Source organism: Phaeoacremonium minimum, assembly GCF_000392275.1.
Source record: "Phaeoacremonium minimum UCRPA7 unplaced genomic scaffold PA7_03_scaffold_47, whole genome shotgun sequence".
Classification (NCBI taxonomy): domain Eukaryota; kingdom Fungi; phylum Ascomycota; class Sordariomycetes; order Togniniales; family Togniniaceae; genus Phaeoacremonium; species Phaeoacremonium minimum.
This window is the reverse complement of record NW_006920954.1, coordinates 132820-147786: the sequence shown is the minus strand read 5'-3', so window position 1 is coordinate 147786 and position 14967 is coordinate 132820. Positions and strand designations below refer to the sequence as shown.

The 14967-nt window shown below is 52.5% G+C and overlaps 5 protein-coding genes across 5 annotated transcripts; 4 read left to right on the top strand and 1 right to left on the bottom strand.

Annotated features, from left to right (window-relative positions):
- Positions 1–72: 72 nt before the first annotated feature.
- On the bottom strand, positions 73–3225 carry UCRPA7_966 (putative amino acid permease protein; the record flags this gene model as incomplete). The annotated part of the gene is made up of 4 exons (XM_007913555.1): positions 73–1042; positions 1121–1820; positions 2113–2168; positions 2240–3225. 4 exons carry the CDS (start codon positions 3223–3225, stop codon positions 73–75), a joined length of 2712 nt encoding a protein of 903 aa, XP_007911746.1.
- A 1204-nt stretch (positions 3226–4429) lies between these two features.
- Positions 4430–7188, top strand: UCRPA7_965 (putative dna replication licensing factor mcm2 protein; the record flags this gene model as incomplete). Its single annotated transcript, XM_007913554.1, has 3 exons — positions 4430–4434; positions 4509–6873; positions 6934–7188. 3 exons carry the CDS (start codon positions 4430–4432, stop codon positions 7186–7188), a joined length of 2625 nt encoding a protein of 874 aa, XP_007911745.1.
- A 900-nt stretch (positions 7189–8088) lies between these two features.
- UCRPA7_964 (putative beta-glucosidase protein) lies at positions 8089–10900 on the top strand (the record flags this gene model as incomplete). Its single annotated transcript, XM_007913553.1, has 4 exons — positions 8089–8100; positions 8278–8362; positions 8413–9335; positions 9389–10900. The coding sequence occupies 4 exons, from the start codon at positions 8089–8091 to the stop codon at positions 10898–10900; spliced, it is 2532 nt and encodes an 843-aa protein (XP_007911744.1).
- A 1635-nt stretch (positions 10901–12535) lies between these two features.
- Positions 12536–13314, top strand: UCRPA7_963 (putative ribosome biogenesis protein rlp24 protein; the record flags this gene model as incomplete). The annotated part of the gene is made up of 3 exons (XM_007913552.1): positions 12536–12540; positions 12593–12663; positions 12737–13314. 3 exons carry the CDS (start codon positions 12536–12538, stop codon positions 13312–13314), a joined length of 654 nt encoding a protein of 217 aa, XP_007911743.1.
- A 593-nt stretch (positions 13315–13907) lies between these two features.
- On the top strand, positions 13908–14738 carry UCRPA7_962 (putative kinetochore protein; the record flags this gene model as incomplete). Its single annotated transcript, XM_007913551.1, has 2 exons — positions 13908–14232; positions 14293–14738. The coding sequence occupies 2 exons, from the start codon at positions 13908–13910 to the stop codon at positions 14736–14738; spliced, it is 771 nt and encodes a 256-aa protein (XP_007911742.1).
- Positions 14739–14967: the final 229 nt, after the last annotated feature.

Below are 14967 nucleotides of genomic sequence, written 5' to 3'. Positions count from 1 at the left end.
CTTCTTCTAGGACTACATCCGGTCCTATACAATTATTTGCTCCGCTTCTAACAACGCTTCTTTCAGGGGAAATTAAGCCGATGAGACCTCTACAAGATCCTCCTTCCCTCTTAGGCCGGTGTTGAGGTCAATGTCAGGAAGGGGAACTAGCCATGTTTGGGCGTTTCCTCGACGACGTTGATAGAAGTGGTAGCCCAGCCACAAAATCACGATTCCAAAGAAACCGAAGATGTTACGAACGATTGCCTCTGCGTCGTACTTGTGTGAGAGTGGCCAGAACGCGGTGATGACGGGTGCTGCTACACCCACAACGCAGATGGCGAGGCCGAGCCATGATCCCCATGTGCCGAAAGGATTGCGCCACACAAGGTCGCGAGTCTCACGACCCTGTGCCTTCATGGCTTGTCGAAGGCGAATCTGACTGACAAGAATGGAGCCCCAGGTGAAGTAGTTAGACAGCCCGGCAATCGACAGCAACCAAAGAAACATCTTGTTCCCGTAAGGAGCGCCTGCGACAAAAGCCAGGCATCCGAAGGCGATAGCAACAACAACCGCATACACGGGTAAGCCTTTAAACTTGACGACCTTTGCGAAGATACGTGGACCCATGCCTTTCGCACAGAGTGCCTGAAGCGCTCTGCTGGACGCATAGATAGAGGTGTTCGCCATGGACATGACTGCGACGATGATGACTACCTTATAGAATGTGGACAGCTTGGGCAGGTTTGCCAATTCCATAGCCCTGACGAAGGGGCTGATGTTGGCACCATGCTTCTTGAACTCGGCGAAAGAGGAGTCATTCGCTGGCACAACAAAGCCTGCCATGAGAAGTGTACCAACGCAGAGAATGAGAATCCGCACGAAGGATAGCTTTACCGCGATAGGCATCATCCTTCGTGGATTACGGCATTCAGCCACGGTGAGACCGAGGACTTCAGACCCGCCGTATGATATACCGGCAATGCTGAAGACGACCATAAATCCTTGGAACCCATTCAAGAATGCGCCTGGGTCGTGCCAGAACCTCCCACCAACTGCGCCTCTGCAACAATTATCGTCAGCTAGAGGAACAAGAAGCAACAACGGTGGTAGATAATGAGAAAAAAAAGGGAAAACTTACCGAGGGTCTCCAGGAATGCCTCGAGTGATGATGACGATAGCAATGAATATGAACATCGTCAGAGCAAGTGCCTTCACAAGACCTGCCCAGTGTTCGACTTCCGCAAACATCTTGGCACCCAGCAAGCCCACGACACTGAGTCCAAAAAGGAAGCACGCAACGAACACGGCAACATTGATATCTGGAGCAAAGTTCTGTAATTTGATGGCGAGAATGGTCAGTTCGAACGGTAGGATGATGAGCCAATTGATAACAAAGTTCCAGCCCATGGCAAAGCCCCATGCCGGGCTAATGAAGCGAACCGAATAGTCATAGAATGCTCCATTGACGGGATAGCTTGTCGAGGTTTCGCCGACAGCGCCCATGACGAGGATAACCATGAGACCGCAGATACCATAACCGAGGACGGTGGATCCAGGACCAGCTTGACCCAAAGCAATGCCTGACGCGACGAGAATACCAGCGCCAATTGAGCTACCCATGGCCATGCAACATAGCTGCCTCAAGCTGATATCACGATGCAGCTGGTTCTGTTGCTCCATGTTGGAGTTGGTGCTAGCTCTCCGTAGATCTGTGACTGGATGGGGCTTGGAGTCGCTGCCTGGCGAGGCGCTCTCGGTGACTTCATTATCTGCCATGATGACCAGAGCGTAGAGCCAGGTCTTGAAAGAGTTGGCCTCGTAAGAAATAGAAATAAGGCCTACTGTCCAAGACCGAGCGAAGAGAATGGATGTAGGGAACAGAGGATTTCAGGAAGACGAAAAAAAGAAACTCGGCAAACGACACAGCAGAGGTGAAGAGAGAACAAGAACGGGCGAGAGAAGATGGAGAAGGAGAGGGAGAGGTCTGAAGAGGAGGCTTGGAGCTTAATGTATTGGGAAGGTGCTCATGGGGGCAGCAAGATCAACTCAACTCAATTGAGACATTCCGTATCCTTGGGACTGATTCTTTTTTCTAATACATGTGATCAATGCCTTCCCTTTTACAGCTACTGATAAGAAAAGCCACGGGAACCTGAAAGAGTGTGTCTGGTACAACTGGAGTAGATCTGTGAGATCCGCGGGAAGGTTCAACCTTCAACTCTTTCAGTATCCACTCTGCTCTTCCCGAAAGTCTGACTTCGCAGCCTCCCCCGCATCCTTGATAGCTTGATCATCACCTCGAAGCTTTGCAAAATACTCCTTGATATCCTCGGCACCAATAGCCTTTCCACTCTCGGCAAATTGTTGGAAAAAAGGTTTAAGCTGCTCCTTCAAGTGGTTGTACGCCATAACCCCTTCGATGGCTCGCACTCGATCGACATTCTTCAACGCACTCTCGCCTCGCTCGAGGAGACTGCCACTGCCATGTGTTGAAGCAGCATTCTCGGAGCCATCATTGGACAGTGGTGGTTCATACACTTCTTCCTCTTCTAGCAGCTGTGGATGAGGCTTGAGAAGCGGGAAACATGAAGAACAGCGGCAGAAATGGTCTCTAAAACTGGATTTGCAGAATAGAGAAAAGTGTCCTTCTGGTGCAGAGGGCAGCTCATCAAGCTTGCATGTTGTCGTTGACGGAGGGGGCGTTTGGTTCCCCAATGAATCGCCCGCCTCACCCTTTTGGCGTTTCGCATCCTGCGGCTCTGATGATTCCATTTCATCCGCTTTCCGCTTCTTGAGCACATTCTCGCCCTGCCCAGGCTGTGACGGTTGCTGTATTTGCCCCACGGGGGCGGCGTCAGGAGCATTGTCTGGTTGCAGATAGACAGGAGGCAAGAAGCCAGGCGTGCCCGCGTATTTCTTGATCCATGGATGTGCTTCGACGCATTTGTAGCATATGAACGTCTCGAAGTCATCATCAGCAGGAAATCCTGGGGGAGGCGGCGGATCATCGTCGGCCTCTTCGCCACCTTCAACAGGGTCCGGCGCATTTGGAGCATTCTCGGCATCTTCTGAGATTGTAGCCAGCTCTCCCGATGTAGTAACGCCGTGAATTTTGCCATTTGTAGGTTTCTTCTCGCTCTTCTCGAACCATTTCGGTCCAAGACCCACTACGCAACCAGGATGGTACCAGTCCTCACCACAACCGCCAGATTCGTGAGTGCCCAACCCCAAGCACTGGAACATCGTTCCTTCTTGCTGGAATGGGTCATAGTCACATGAACATGAGCAAAATCTGTTACGGAAGTTTTGATTGTATTTGTTGTTCGGGTCAGGCGTCTCGGAATGAACTCCGCCTTTGGTATTGGTCTCGGGATTGATGCGCAAGGTGCATGGATCCGTAGCCGGGAAACGGGTCGTGCCGCAATCGCAGGTGAAGTTGCGCTTGGTAAAGATTTCCACTAGAGTATGCTCTCCGTGGCACTGAATGGAACACGAGTAACATACGCCCGCGGCTTTGTATGGATCGGCGACGTTCGCTGGTGGTGGGTTGCAAGTGAGACATGCGAAGACGCTCTGCCTAAGAGGCCCCAGTGGTTTTGTGCAATTATCAATGCTCTGGGACAAGTTAGCAAAATGGGATTCTATAGACTAGCTTTGTGTAGTCGCAAATGATGGTGAGGTTCGGCGACGGAGCGTACTCACGTAGGGGAGCGCTTCTCTCGCATCAGCTTCCAGTTGCATCTGATCCCGAATAAAGCTGAGTCTAGTTAGCAAAAGCCCAGTATAAATTCCAGGAACACGAACTCGGCTGCAGTTTGGGAGTCATCTGATTGTTGAGAAGAGCTGCCTCGTCGAGCCAGCGTCGGTGTTGGTGCCGTCGCATCGGCATCACCAACTACGTCAGGGACCGGGGGGGCGTCCATGCTGAGGATGAGGTGAGAATGATATGGCGCTTGTCGAGAATCAAATCGAAGTGCTGACTACTAGAAGTACAGTGCCGGATGATCGCACGATGGAAGTGAGGAAAATGATGATTGCAAGTAGATCTTGCGCGACAAGTGAAATCATTCGAAATGCTACGAGAGTCGCGCTGAGCTTACCTTTGCGCGCAGTCAGTAAGATACCCTAGACAGGAGTTGGTGGTGGCGTAGGAAGGGGTCCTGATGGTGGTCCAAGCTTCCCAGCAGGCGCCCCCAGGCCCCGGGCAAGAAATCAATTAACGCGTCCGCCACAAGAGGCCTAGTGCGACGGGTCAAACGCGCTCAAGACGCGACTCGCATTTTAATGGGCACTCAAGACACCAGAAGCCATCCCTCGCCCCTATCCACATCCCACCCCAATTTGAAAGCGACATTTCGACTCTACCTCTACACTTTTTTTCATCCAGAGAGACAAATTCTTACCGTCATCAACTGCAGAACAGTAAAGAGAAGTAAATATTACGAAGATGAGGTATGTATCTCTATCAAGCTACTTCATCAAGCATAGCCATTTCAGACGTCAGGCACTAACCCCTCCCTTCACAGCTCTCCTCTTCGAAGCAATCCCGCTTCTGCGAACCGTGGACTTGCTCCTCGAGCAAGCCGAAAACGCTCTCGCGGCGGCGATGATGCCACCTCTTCAGTTGCAGCTGCCTCAAGCCCTATGGCCTCATCCCCACCAGCCTTCAACATTGCACATGGAGGCGACGATGATGAGGATATCGAAGAGGACGTCGAGATCCAGGATGATCTCGATGATCTCGATGAAATGGCAGAGGACGACGTCGATCTCTTTCGCGAGGGCTTCGAGCGAGATTACAGAGAAAAGGACGCCAACGACACATACGAGGGCTTGGACCTCGATGACGAGGGCGATTATGATGCCATGGATCTTGGTGATAGGCGTGTTCTCGAATCTCAGTTGAATCGCAGAGATCGAGAGGTCGCCCGTAGACAGCGTATGCCCAGAGTTTTCCTCCCCGGCGAGGACGAAGATGGAGATATTGACCAGCTGACGACTCAACCTCGTCGTCGACGACACCACTACGATGAGGATCCCGATGAGGACATGGATGCCGACATTATGGCCGAAGAGCTCTCCCTAGAGGCACTTCAGGACGTCAAATCATCCAGTCTGACCGATTGGGTTTCTCAGCAAGCTGTTCAGCGAACCATCAAGCGCGAGTTCAAGGCTTTCCTCACAGAGTACATTGACGACAGCGGCTCATCAGTGTACGGAAACCGCATTAGAACTCTTGGTGAGATCAATGCAGAGTCCCTAGAGGTGTCCTACGACCATCTGTCATCCTCAAAAGCTATTCTTGCCTACTTCCTTGCAAATGCCCCGGCGGAGATGCTGAAGCTTTTCGATGAAGTGGCCATGGATGTCGTGCTCCTCCATTACCCCGACTATGAACGTATTCACTCTGAGATTCACGTCCGCATTTTCGACTTGCCCGTTCATTACACCCTACGACAGCTCCGTCAATCCCACCTCAACTGCCTTGTCCGAGTCAGTGGTGTTGTCACCCGACGTTCGGGTGTGTTCCCTCAGCTGAAATACGTCAAATTTGATTGCACCAAGTGCGGTGTCACACTGGGTCCTTTCCAGCAGGAGTCGAATGTCGAAGTCAAGATGACATACTGCCAAAATTGCCAGTCTCGGGGTCCCTTCACTCTGAACTCTGAGAAGACCGTGTACCGAAATTACCAGAAGCTCACACTCCAGGAATCTCCTGGTACTGTGCCAGCTGGTCGTCTTCCTCGTCACAGAGAAGTCATTCTTCTCTGGGATTTGATTGACAAGGCCAAGCCGGGTGAGGAGATTGAGGTCACTGGCATTTACAGGAATAATTACGATGCCCAACTTAACAATCGCAATGGTTTCCCTGTCTTCGCTACCATTCTTGAGGCGAACAATGTCGTCAAGGCGCACGATCAATTGGCAGGCTTTAGGCTCACGGAAGAGGATGAGCAGAAAATCCGCAAGCTTTCTCGTGACCCACAGATCGTCGACAAAATCATCAGCTCTATTGCACCCAGCATCTACGGCCACACAGACATCAAGACTGCAGTGGCGTTGTCACTCTTTGGTGGTGTCGCCAAAAATACCAAGGGTGCCCATCACGTTCGTGGAGACATCAACGTCCTTCTCCTCGGTGACCCCGGAACCGCAAAGTCCCAAGTCCTCAAGTATGTCGAGAAGACTGCTCACCGTGCTGTCTTCGCGACTGGTCAAGGTGCCAGTGCCGTTGGTCTGACGGCTAGTGTCCGTCGAGACCCCTTGACGAGCGAGTGGACTCTTGAGGGTGGTGCGCTCGTCCTCGCAGACAAGGGTACCTGCCTGATTGATGAGTTCGACAAGATGAACGACCAAGACCGAACATCCATCCACGAAGCTATGGAGCAGCAGACAATCTCTATTTCCAAGGCTGGTATTGTCACAACTCTACAGGCTCGCTGTGGTATTATTGCTGCAGCCAATCCTATCGGAGGACGATATAACTCAACCATCCCGTTCTCGGCCAACGTTCAGTTGACGGAGCCTATCCTGTCTCGTTTCGACATCCTGTGCGTTGTGCGGGACACCGTCGACCCATCTGAGGACGAGCGTCTTGCTCGCTTTATTGTTGGGTCACACAGCCGCAGTCACCCGTCGAGTAACAGTCAGCCGGGAGAGGAGTCGATGGAAGTCGAGCCTGATTCCGAGCGAGCTGAGACCCAGGCAACAGAAGCCAGCACGTCTCGCACCAAGGAGGGCGAAGTACCACAAGAGCTTCTCCGCAAGTACATACTCTATGCCCGCGAGCGCTGCTCGCCCAAGCTGTACCATATGGATGAGGACAAGGTTGCCCGCCTCTTTGCCGACATGCGAAGAGAGAGTTTGGCTACCGGTGCTTATCCCATTACCGTAAGTTTTTCATCAAAATTCACGTTTGATTCGTTTTTTTGCTGATCTTTGTTCTTGTAGGTACGTCATCTGGAAGCCATTATTCGTATCAGCGAAGCCTTCTGCCGCATGCGTCTCTCCGAGTACTGCACGGCACAAGATATTGACCGTGCCATTGCTGTAACGGTTGATAGCTTTGTTGGCAGCCAGAAGGTCAGCTGCAAGAAGGCACTCGCCCGTGCATTTGCCAAGTATACGCTGGCCCGGCCAGGTGCTGGACAACGGAAGACTGGCGCGGCCGGCCGAGGTGGACGTGCGGCGGCTGTGATGGCATGAGTATAATATATTGCTTGCTTGTTACCTGCACGCGGGAGTTTCGGCTTAGGGATACATGTTCACGGTTTGCTTTCCTTCGGTTTTCGGCACGATGTGTAGGCAGAGATGCCCAATGAGAGTATGTATGTGAGGCCTGGAATTCAGAGTTGGTCCGACGGGTGTAATGAATAGGAATTTGGAGACTGCAACTCTCCTGCATAGCTGTAAGCATTAAGACCAAAAAGAAACAGTTTAGACATGCACCCTCTATGTGAGCCCTATGCATTTGTGCCTTATCCAGGCACGAACAATCTCCAACATGCAAAGAGGCAAGCGATACTCCCCGGGCAAAGCGAACAAGACAGACAGACTGCAGACCCCAATAGCCCGAATGAGGCAATGGGAGCCTCCACGGGGACGGTCGAGTGACCATCCCCACAGCCCCGCGTCTGCCAGGGAAACGCTGCCGTCTGCCATGCAATGGACAGGAGATCCCAAGCCAAGCCTCGTTCTCCTTTCTCAAGCTACTGCGTAGTCGAGGTACCAGAGGGCGGAACACCGGGCAGAAGATCCAGCATTTAGCGTCCTTTCGCACGCGCACCATTGGCCACCGCTAGCAGCGGTAGAAGTTCGGAAGCTGGATAATCTTCGGAGGGCCTAAACGCCATGACTCCCCGGGCCCTGCGTCCTGCCTGCGTCCTGCCTCGCTCGGAACGGCCAAAACAGCTGGTCTTGCTTATTCCTCGTTTGTTTGAGAAATAGTGCAGTGGTGAAGCTCCCGTGGGCGGAGCGTCTCGCCGCGTCAGGGCAAGCGAAGCGGTTCTCGGACCCGCATACATCGTATACTCCGGACACACGCGGTCTGCTCGCATAGAGGAAAGCAGACACTGGGGCACACACTCCACATCGCATTATATACACATGATTCCATATGTGCGTAGGGCCAGTTGGCGGCGGGGTTGGGTATAAGTCGCACCCTGCCCCGGACTTGTAGGTCGATTCTCTCCAGACTCAAGTTGAACTGTTTCTCTTGTTCAACTCCTTCTTGCTGTCCTCTCCTAGCTCTTACTGGTCTGTATCTATTATCGTGTGATTGCTATCAATTGATAGCTCCTCAGCGTCGTCATGGCGGACATCAATGTGGAGCAGGTGTTGAAGAAGCTCACCACCAAGGAGAAAGTCGCCCTGACGGCTGGTAAGCTGACGTCTCTTCCTTCTTCCCAAACACAACTGACCATTTCCCAGGAATTGACTTCTGGCACACGGCCGCCATCCCGGAGCATGGCATTCCGTCTCTGCGCCTGTCAGACGGCCCCAATGGCGTCCGCGGCACCAAGTTCTTTCAGGGCACCAAGGCCGCCTGCTTCCCCTGCGGCACCGGTCTCGGCGCCACCTTCAACCTGCCTCTGCTGCTCGAGGCCGGCAAGAAGATGGGTGCTGAGGCCAAGAGCAAGAGCGCCCATGTAATCCTAGGGCCCACCATCAATATGCAGCGCTCGCCCCTAGGCGGCCGCGGCTTCGAGTCGCTCGGCGAGGACCCGGTTCTCGCGGGTCTCGGCGCGGCGGCCCTCATCAACGGCATCCAGAGCACCGGCATCCAGGCGACGCTGAAGCACTTTGTGTGCAACGACCAGGAGCACCGCCGGAATGCTGTACAGGCCATTGTTACCGATCGGGCGCTGCGTGAGATCTATACCCTGCCGTTCCAGCTCGCTGTGCGGGACAGTAGCCCGGGATCCTTCATGACCTCGTATAATGGCATCAATGGCACCTATTGCAGCGAGAACAAGGAGCTGCTGGACGGCATCCTGCGCAAGGAGTGGGGCTGGGACGGCATGATTATGAGTGATTGGTATGGCACATACACTACCTCGCAAGCGGCCCTCGCCGGTCTGGACTTGGAAATGCCAGGCCCGCCGCGATTCAGGGGTGACTTGCTTAACTTCGCCGTGGGCACAGACAAGGTCCGCGAGCATATCCTCGACGAGCGTGCCAGGGCCATGCTCAAGTTCATCAAGAAGTGCGCGGCATCGGGCGTTCCTGAGAATGGGCCGGAGAAGGCAGAGAACACCCCCGAGACTGCTGAGCTGCTGCGGAGAATTGGTGCCGAGTCGCTGGTTCTGCTCAAGAACGAGGGAGATGTTCTTCCGCTAAAGAAAGATAAGAAGGTTTGTGACATCTCTGATGCGAGATTCAGAAACCCCTTGCTGACAGCTTCTAGACTGTTGTCATTGGTCCTAACGCCAAGATTGCAACATATCACGGAGGTGGATCGGCTTCTCTGGCAGCTTTCTATGCGATTACGCCATTTGATGGTATCAGTGAGAAGCTCAGCTCAGCTCCCGAATGGGCTGTTGGCTCTTACTCACACAAGATGTTACCTCTCCTGGGATATTCCGTAACGTCTCTATCCGGCACACCAGGCATGACCATGAGGGCCTACAACGAGCACCCCAGCGTCGCCAACCGCGAAGCAACCGACGACATTGTCATCGACAAGACAGATCTGCTACTCGTGGATTACTACAACCCTAAGCTCAAGTCCGCAACCTGGTACGCCGACTTTGATGGTTCGTTCGTCGCTGATGAGGACTGCACTTGGGACTTGTCTCTCGTTGTGTGCGGTACGGCTAAGCTGTACGTCAACGGCGAGCTCCTTGTCGATAACGAGACTAAGCAGACACCCGGTAATGCCTTCTTCGGCACTGGCACCGTGGAAGAGAAGGGCCAGCTGAAAGTGAAGAAAGGCGAGACTTACAACTTCAAGGTGCAGTTCGGCTCCTCAGCGACATCCAAACTCCCTGGAGCGCTCGACCTCGCTGGCGGCGGCGCGCTGCGCATTGGTGGTTGCAAGGTGATCGATGAGAAGAAGGAGATTGCCCACGCGGCGGCTATAGCTAAGGACGCCGATCAGGTCATCATCTGCGCTGGTCTTAACGCAGACTGGGAGACGGAGGGATCAGACCGAGACGGCATGGACCTGCCGCCGCCAATGGACGACTTGATCGCGGCCGTGGCTGCCGCCAACCCGAAGACGGTGGTGGTCATGCAGTCCGGCACCCCGGTCCACATGCCGTGGGTGAACTCCGTGGCAGCCATCGTCCAGGCGTGGTACGGCGGCAACGAGACCGGAAATGCCATTGCCGACATCCTATTCGGCGACGTCAACCCCTCAGGCAAGCTCAGCTTGAGCTTCCCCATCCGCGTGCAGGACAACCCGGCCTTCCTGAACTTCCGCGCTGAGGGTGGGCGCACAATCTATGGTGAGGACATCTACATCGGATACCGATACTACGAGTTTGCGGACCGGAAAGTCCTGTTCCCCTTCGGTCACGGTCTCAGCTACACCCAATTTGAGTTTAGCGGACTATCCGTATCGGACAAAGATGGTAAGATCACAGTCAAGGTTACGGTTAAGAACACTGGCAAGGTCAAGGGCGCCGAGGTTGTCCAGGTATACGTGGAGCCGAAGCAGAAGGCCAAGGTAAACCGGCCGATCAAGGAGCTCAAGGGCTTTACCAAGGTCGCCCTAGAGGCAGGCGAAAGCAAGGAGGTTAGCGTCGAGGTCGAGACAAAGTATGCCGCGAGCTATTGGGACGAGGACCGGTCACAGTGGTGTGTGGAAGAGGGTAAGTACGATGTCATCGTGAGCAACAGCAGCGAGGTCAAGGAGGGCAAGGCGCTCCGCGGCTCAATCACTGTACCCGAGACTTTCTGGTGGAAGGGGCTGTAAATTAACGGGAAAGACAAAAGTTCTCAGATTACGAAGAATATAGAAATGATAATGTCAAAGCGTTTATGCATTCGGCTTTATGCATCCGGTGGCTTGAGGTTAGATTTGCAACATTGTGGCTCGATGCACGACTGCTGGAAACTTCGATAAGCTGTGTCCGACCACCGCGGGGAGGTTATATATCATTTGGTTCAGATCAGTCGCCCAAGAAAAATGATAGTTGAAAATAGCACCCAGTACTGAAAAGCCTTGTACTCATTCCTTCCCGTCCCCCTTTCCTTCGTTCGGGTTCTCCCCTTCGAGAAACTGGGTCCTCTCCTCGATCCACTTTGCTTTCCCGTCTTCCCCAATCTCCCCCATAGCCATGTTGTATACATTGGTCTTAGACCCGTCTTTCATGTCGGCGTGTGTTGTATGCAAAGAAGCAAACAACTTGCCGTCGGTGACCCAGTGATGTACAGTGAGGTCGACACGGGTGACAACATCTGTTATGTTCTTCACGTAGGCGAGGAACTCATCCCAATTCATGCGGTTCTTGTCCGCTGTGACAACTACATCCTTGTTGTAAAGTTGCAAGAATGCCTCTTCTCGATCTGACTCGGGACAATTAAAAGCATGGACGATCGCTGCAGCCCAAGTGGCGCTATCGGAGTAAACCCCTGAAGTCATGGCAACTTGATTTGATGACTTGGAAAAGTATTAGAGTTATCAAGGTAAATGAAGGCTTTTCGATGATGCTCCGTTTTCAAGTTACGACACCCATCACAACAGAACCTCACGACCTTACATATCTGTCTTAGGGGAGCTTCATGAAAACTTCATGAAAGCTTCACGAGAACACCTAGCGACCTGAACTTTCGGTTCAAGCTGCCTAATTTCGAAGGTGACGAGTCCGCTCACGATAGCTTTGGAGGTGACGTACCCCGAGAGCGCGTCATATCAGGGCTGTCAGCACGGCTTATAGCATTGATCCGATCATCTAATTAGAGTGATTATTTGCCCGATCTTACAGTTTAGACCAGCACAAAACGTGGCCATATGCAACTTCGAATGATTGATATCAAACCATTTCTCTTGATGAAGGACCATCAGAATATATCTTCAGGAACCTTGGTAGCATAGTTGAGTGGAACCCCGCAAATCAATAGACTTTACACGCTGGATGTCTAACAGGATACGTAGTTGTTAGAAGATTATGAACTTGAGACCGCATATTGCACCCTGTAAAATTTCTTCACAAGGGTAATAAATACTAGTTTCTCAATAATAGCATAGCCTTCTTAGTCAGGAATTGCCATCTTCATATGATTTAGTGAGGCTTTATCAATCATCGTAATTTTGAGTATTCAACAAGCATCGTGACTCTTGTCCTTTGAAGAGTGTTACATTGGTATCAGGACTAAGACAGCGTGCATTGACCACTTCTGCTCCCCAGGGATGGCCAAAGGAGTGGGCGGAGGGATCAACGATGTGCCGGTGGGGTCATTTCTGCGGGATTGGGCCCACTGAAATTTCTGGTCGATAACACGATAACGATTTTGCGATAAGATTTTCAACACCGCCGCCGAACTTTTCCATCACAAGGAACTGACAGACAAGTTGCAGCAGCAAAGTGCGCTGCCCTCAGCTGTGAAGATGAGGTATGCTTCTCAATGCACATATTTTTCTTATCTTTGTACTAACAGTCCACAGGATCGAGACTTGTTTTTTCTGCGGTAGGCCATCCTACCCGTCAAAGGGCATTACTTTTGTCCGAAACGATGGTGCGTACCTCAATGACAAGCAAAATTGCTGCTGCTCTACCACGATCCATGTACTAAGTTAGGATCTGCTCAGGCAAATCATTCAGATTCTGCCGGTCAAAATGTCACCGGAATTTCAAGATGAAGCGTAATCCTCGCAAGCTCAAGTGGACGAAGGCCTACCGCAAGAACGCCGGCAAGGAGATGGTTGTCGACAGCACATTGCTCTTCGCCGCCCGCCGAAACGTGCCCGTACGCTACAACCGTGAGCTCATCCAGAAGACACTCAAGGCCATGGAGCGCATCGGCGAGATCCGGTCACGGAGGGAGCGCGTCTTCTACAAGAAGCGCATGGCTGGCAAGCGTGAGCGCGAGCTCGCCACGGCCAGGAAGCTGGTCGCCGAGAACGAGCACCTACTACCCCGTCTTCGTGGTAGCGAGAAGAAGAGATTGGCCGAGCTGGAGGGTGCGGACCGTGAGCGTGAGGAAGAAGCCATTGCCCGCAAGTCGAAGAAGACCAAGGCGTTTGGCGGTGAGACGAGGAGAGTCAGAGTCCTGGTGGATGGAGGCATCGAGGAGGTCACAGAGAGGACAGAAGGTCAAATCTATGGCGAGGATGACGAGGACGACGACGATGAGGAAGACGATGATGATGAGATGGATATGGACTGAGTGTTCAGTTCTAATTTGTCATTTTGGCGTTCATAGACATGCATTGCTCATGGGTTTGTTTCTACCTAAAATCTTACATACCTTTCGCCCAAGAATGCTCATCTGACCTTGGTGTCCTAACAACCTTTGAACTTCCGTATTGTCACCCAACGAGCTCGCTATTGGGGGTGTACTACAGCTTTAGAATAAATACGCCGTCAATAGGGTCGAGAAAATTAAACAGAGGTCCGACGAAATCGAAATAAACCTGCTACAAATTCAATGCCATTTTGGAGGATTTGGGAGTATCGTGCAATCATCTGAAGTAATTGAGCGTCCCATTGTCTCCCTCCTCCTTCAACTTGTCTGACCGGTTCTATGAAAGACATAAACCTGGTTTAAGGATTTTAGCGCTCGGCGCCTAGATGGCCAACAACCCCCACTGTATCCCTTCCTAGGTACTGTACGACTCTTAGCCCCACGGCACTTAACGCGTCCCAGCGCATACATGCCCAGTCGCGGTCTCATTCAACCTAAATACAGCAGATAGCCATACAAGTCAACAAGATATTCCAATTTATTGTGTCATCGTCTCCGTCTACAACCCGGTCATTATGGCGCCAGAATCGACCGTTTTAGGCCTTAAACAATCCTTTCTTACGACGCAGACACGCCTCCTGTCACAACCTCTGGCTCCATCGCGGTCATGGCACAAGACAAATGATGCAGCAGAGGATGGCTTACCCGAGAAAGCTGTAGAGGATGCGCTTGTTCGTCTAAACCACATCCTGCAACAGCATTCTCGTCGAGTCTATGCTCCACAGGCGACGAGGCACGTCGCTGAGCAGATCGACCGGCTGTACTGGAATGCTGGCGAGCGAGCGATCGCGAGGGACGGCGAGGCTGATGCCGAGGGCTTGAGTGTTGGGGCTGACTATGGTATTGTTGACGTGCTCCTTTGATCACATCTACGGGATCCTTGACTAACTATCCCATCAGCAAGCCCAGAGACTATTGCCTCTCTACCGCCAGCGTGGGACTCGGAGCGCGATTCCACTGCGAACCCCATGGAGGCCAGGCGGTACGCCGATCTTGTAGTGCATCTGCAATCTTTGGCAGCGCGCAAAGAAGAAGCCGAGGCGCGTGTACAGCGCCTTCGGCGCATGCAAGGCATGCTTGCACCTTTTCAAGAGCCTCGGGGGCAAGAGGGCGAAAGCAGCTCAGGGAGCGTGCAAGAGAACCTTGTCACGCGCGGCGGCGAGGTTGAGAAGGAACTAGAGCGCATGCGGATGCTTCTGGCGCGAGTAGGCGATCGCGTCGCGCGAATGAAGGATCATCAAGCTGAGTTTGAACCGGATAAGCTCAATGACCCGGATCACATGGTCATCGACGAGGTAGAGGCTCAGGAACGAAAGAAGGTGGATGATCTCCTCGATTCGTTTTGATCGGCATGTTTGATAGTAGAAGGTCTCTATTCCTCAGAGTTGTGCAATTTTACATTTGGCGTGATGGCTCGGTTTGGCACTGGATATGGAGATACCCGTTCGGCACTAGGTTATGAAACAGAAATGAGTTTTCATTATTGCAAAGAGGTTCGCGATGAGTCGAGTTAAATTGCTACTATTTCTCATGTGCTCCTGACTGTGAGGGGTATCCCAATTATGTCCTACCACG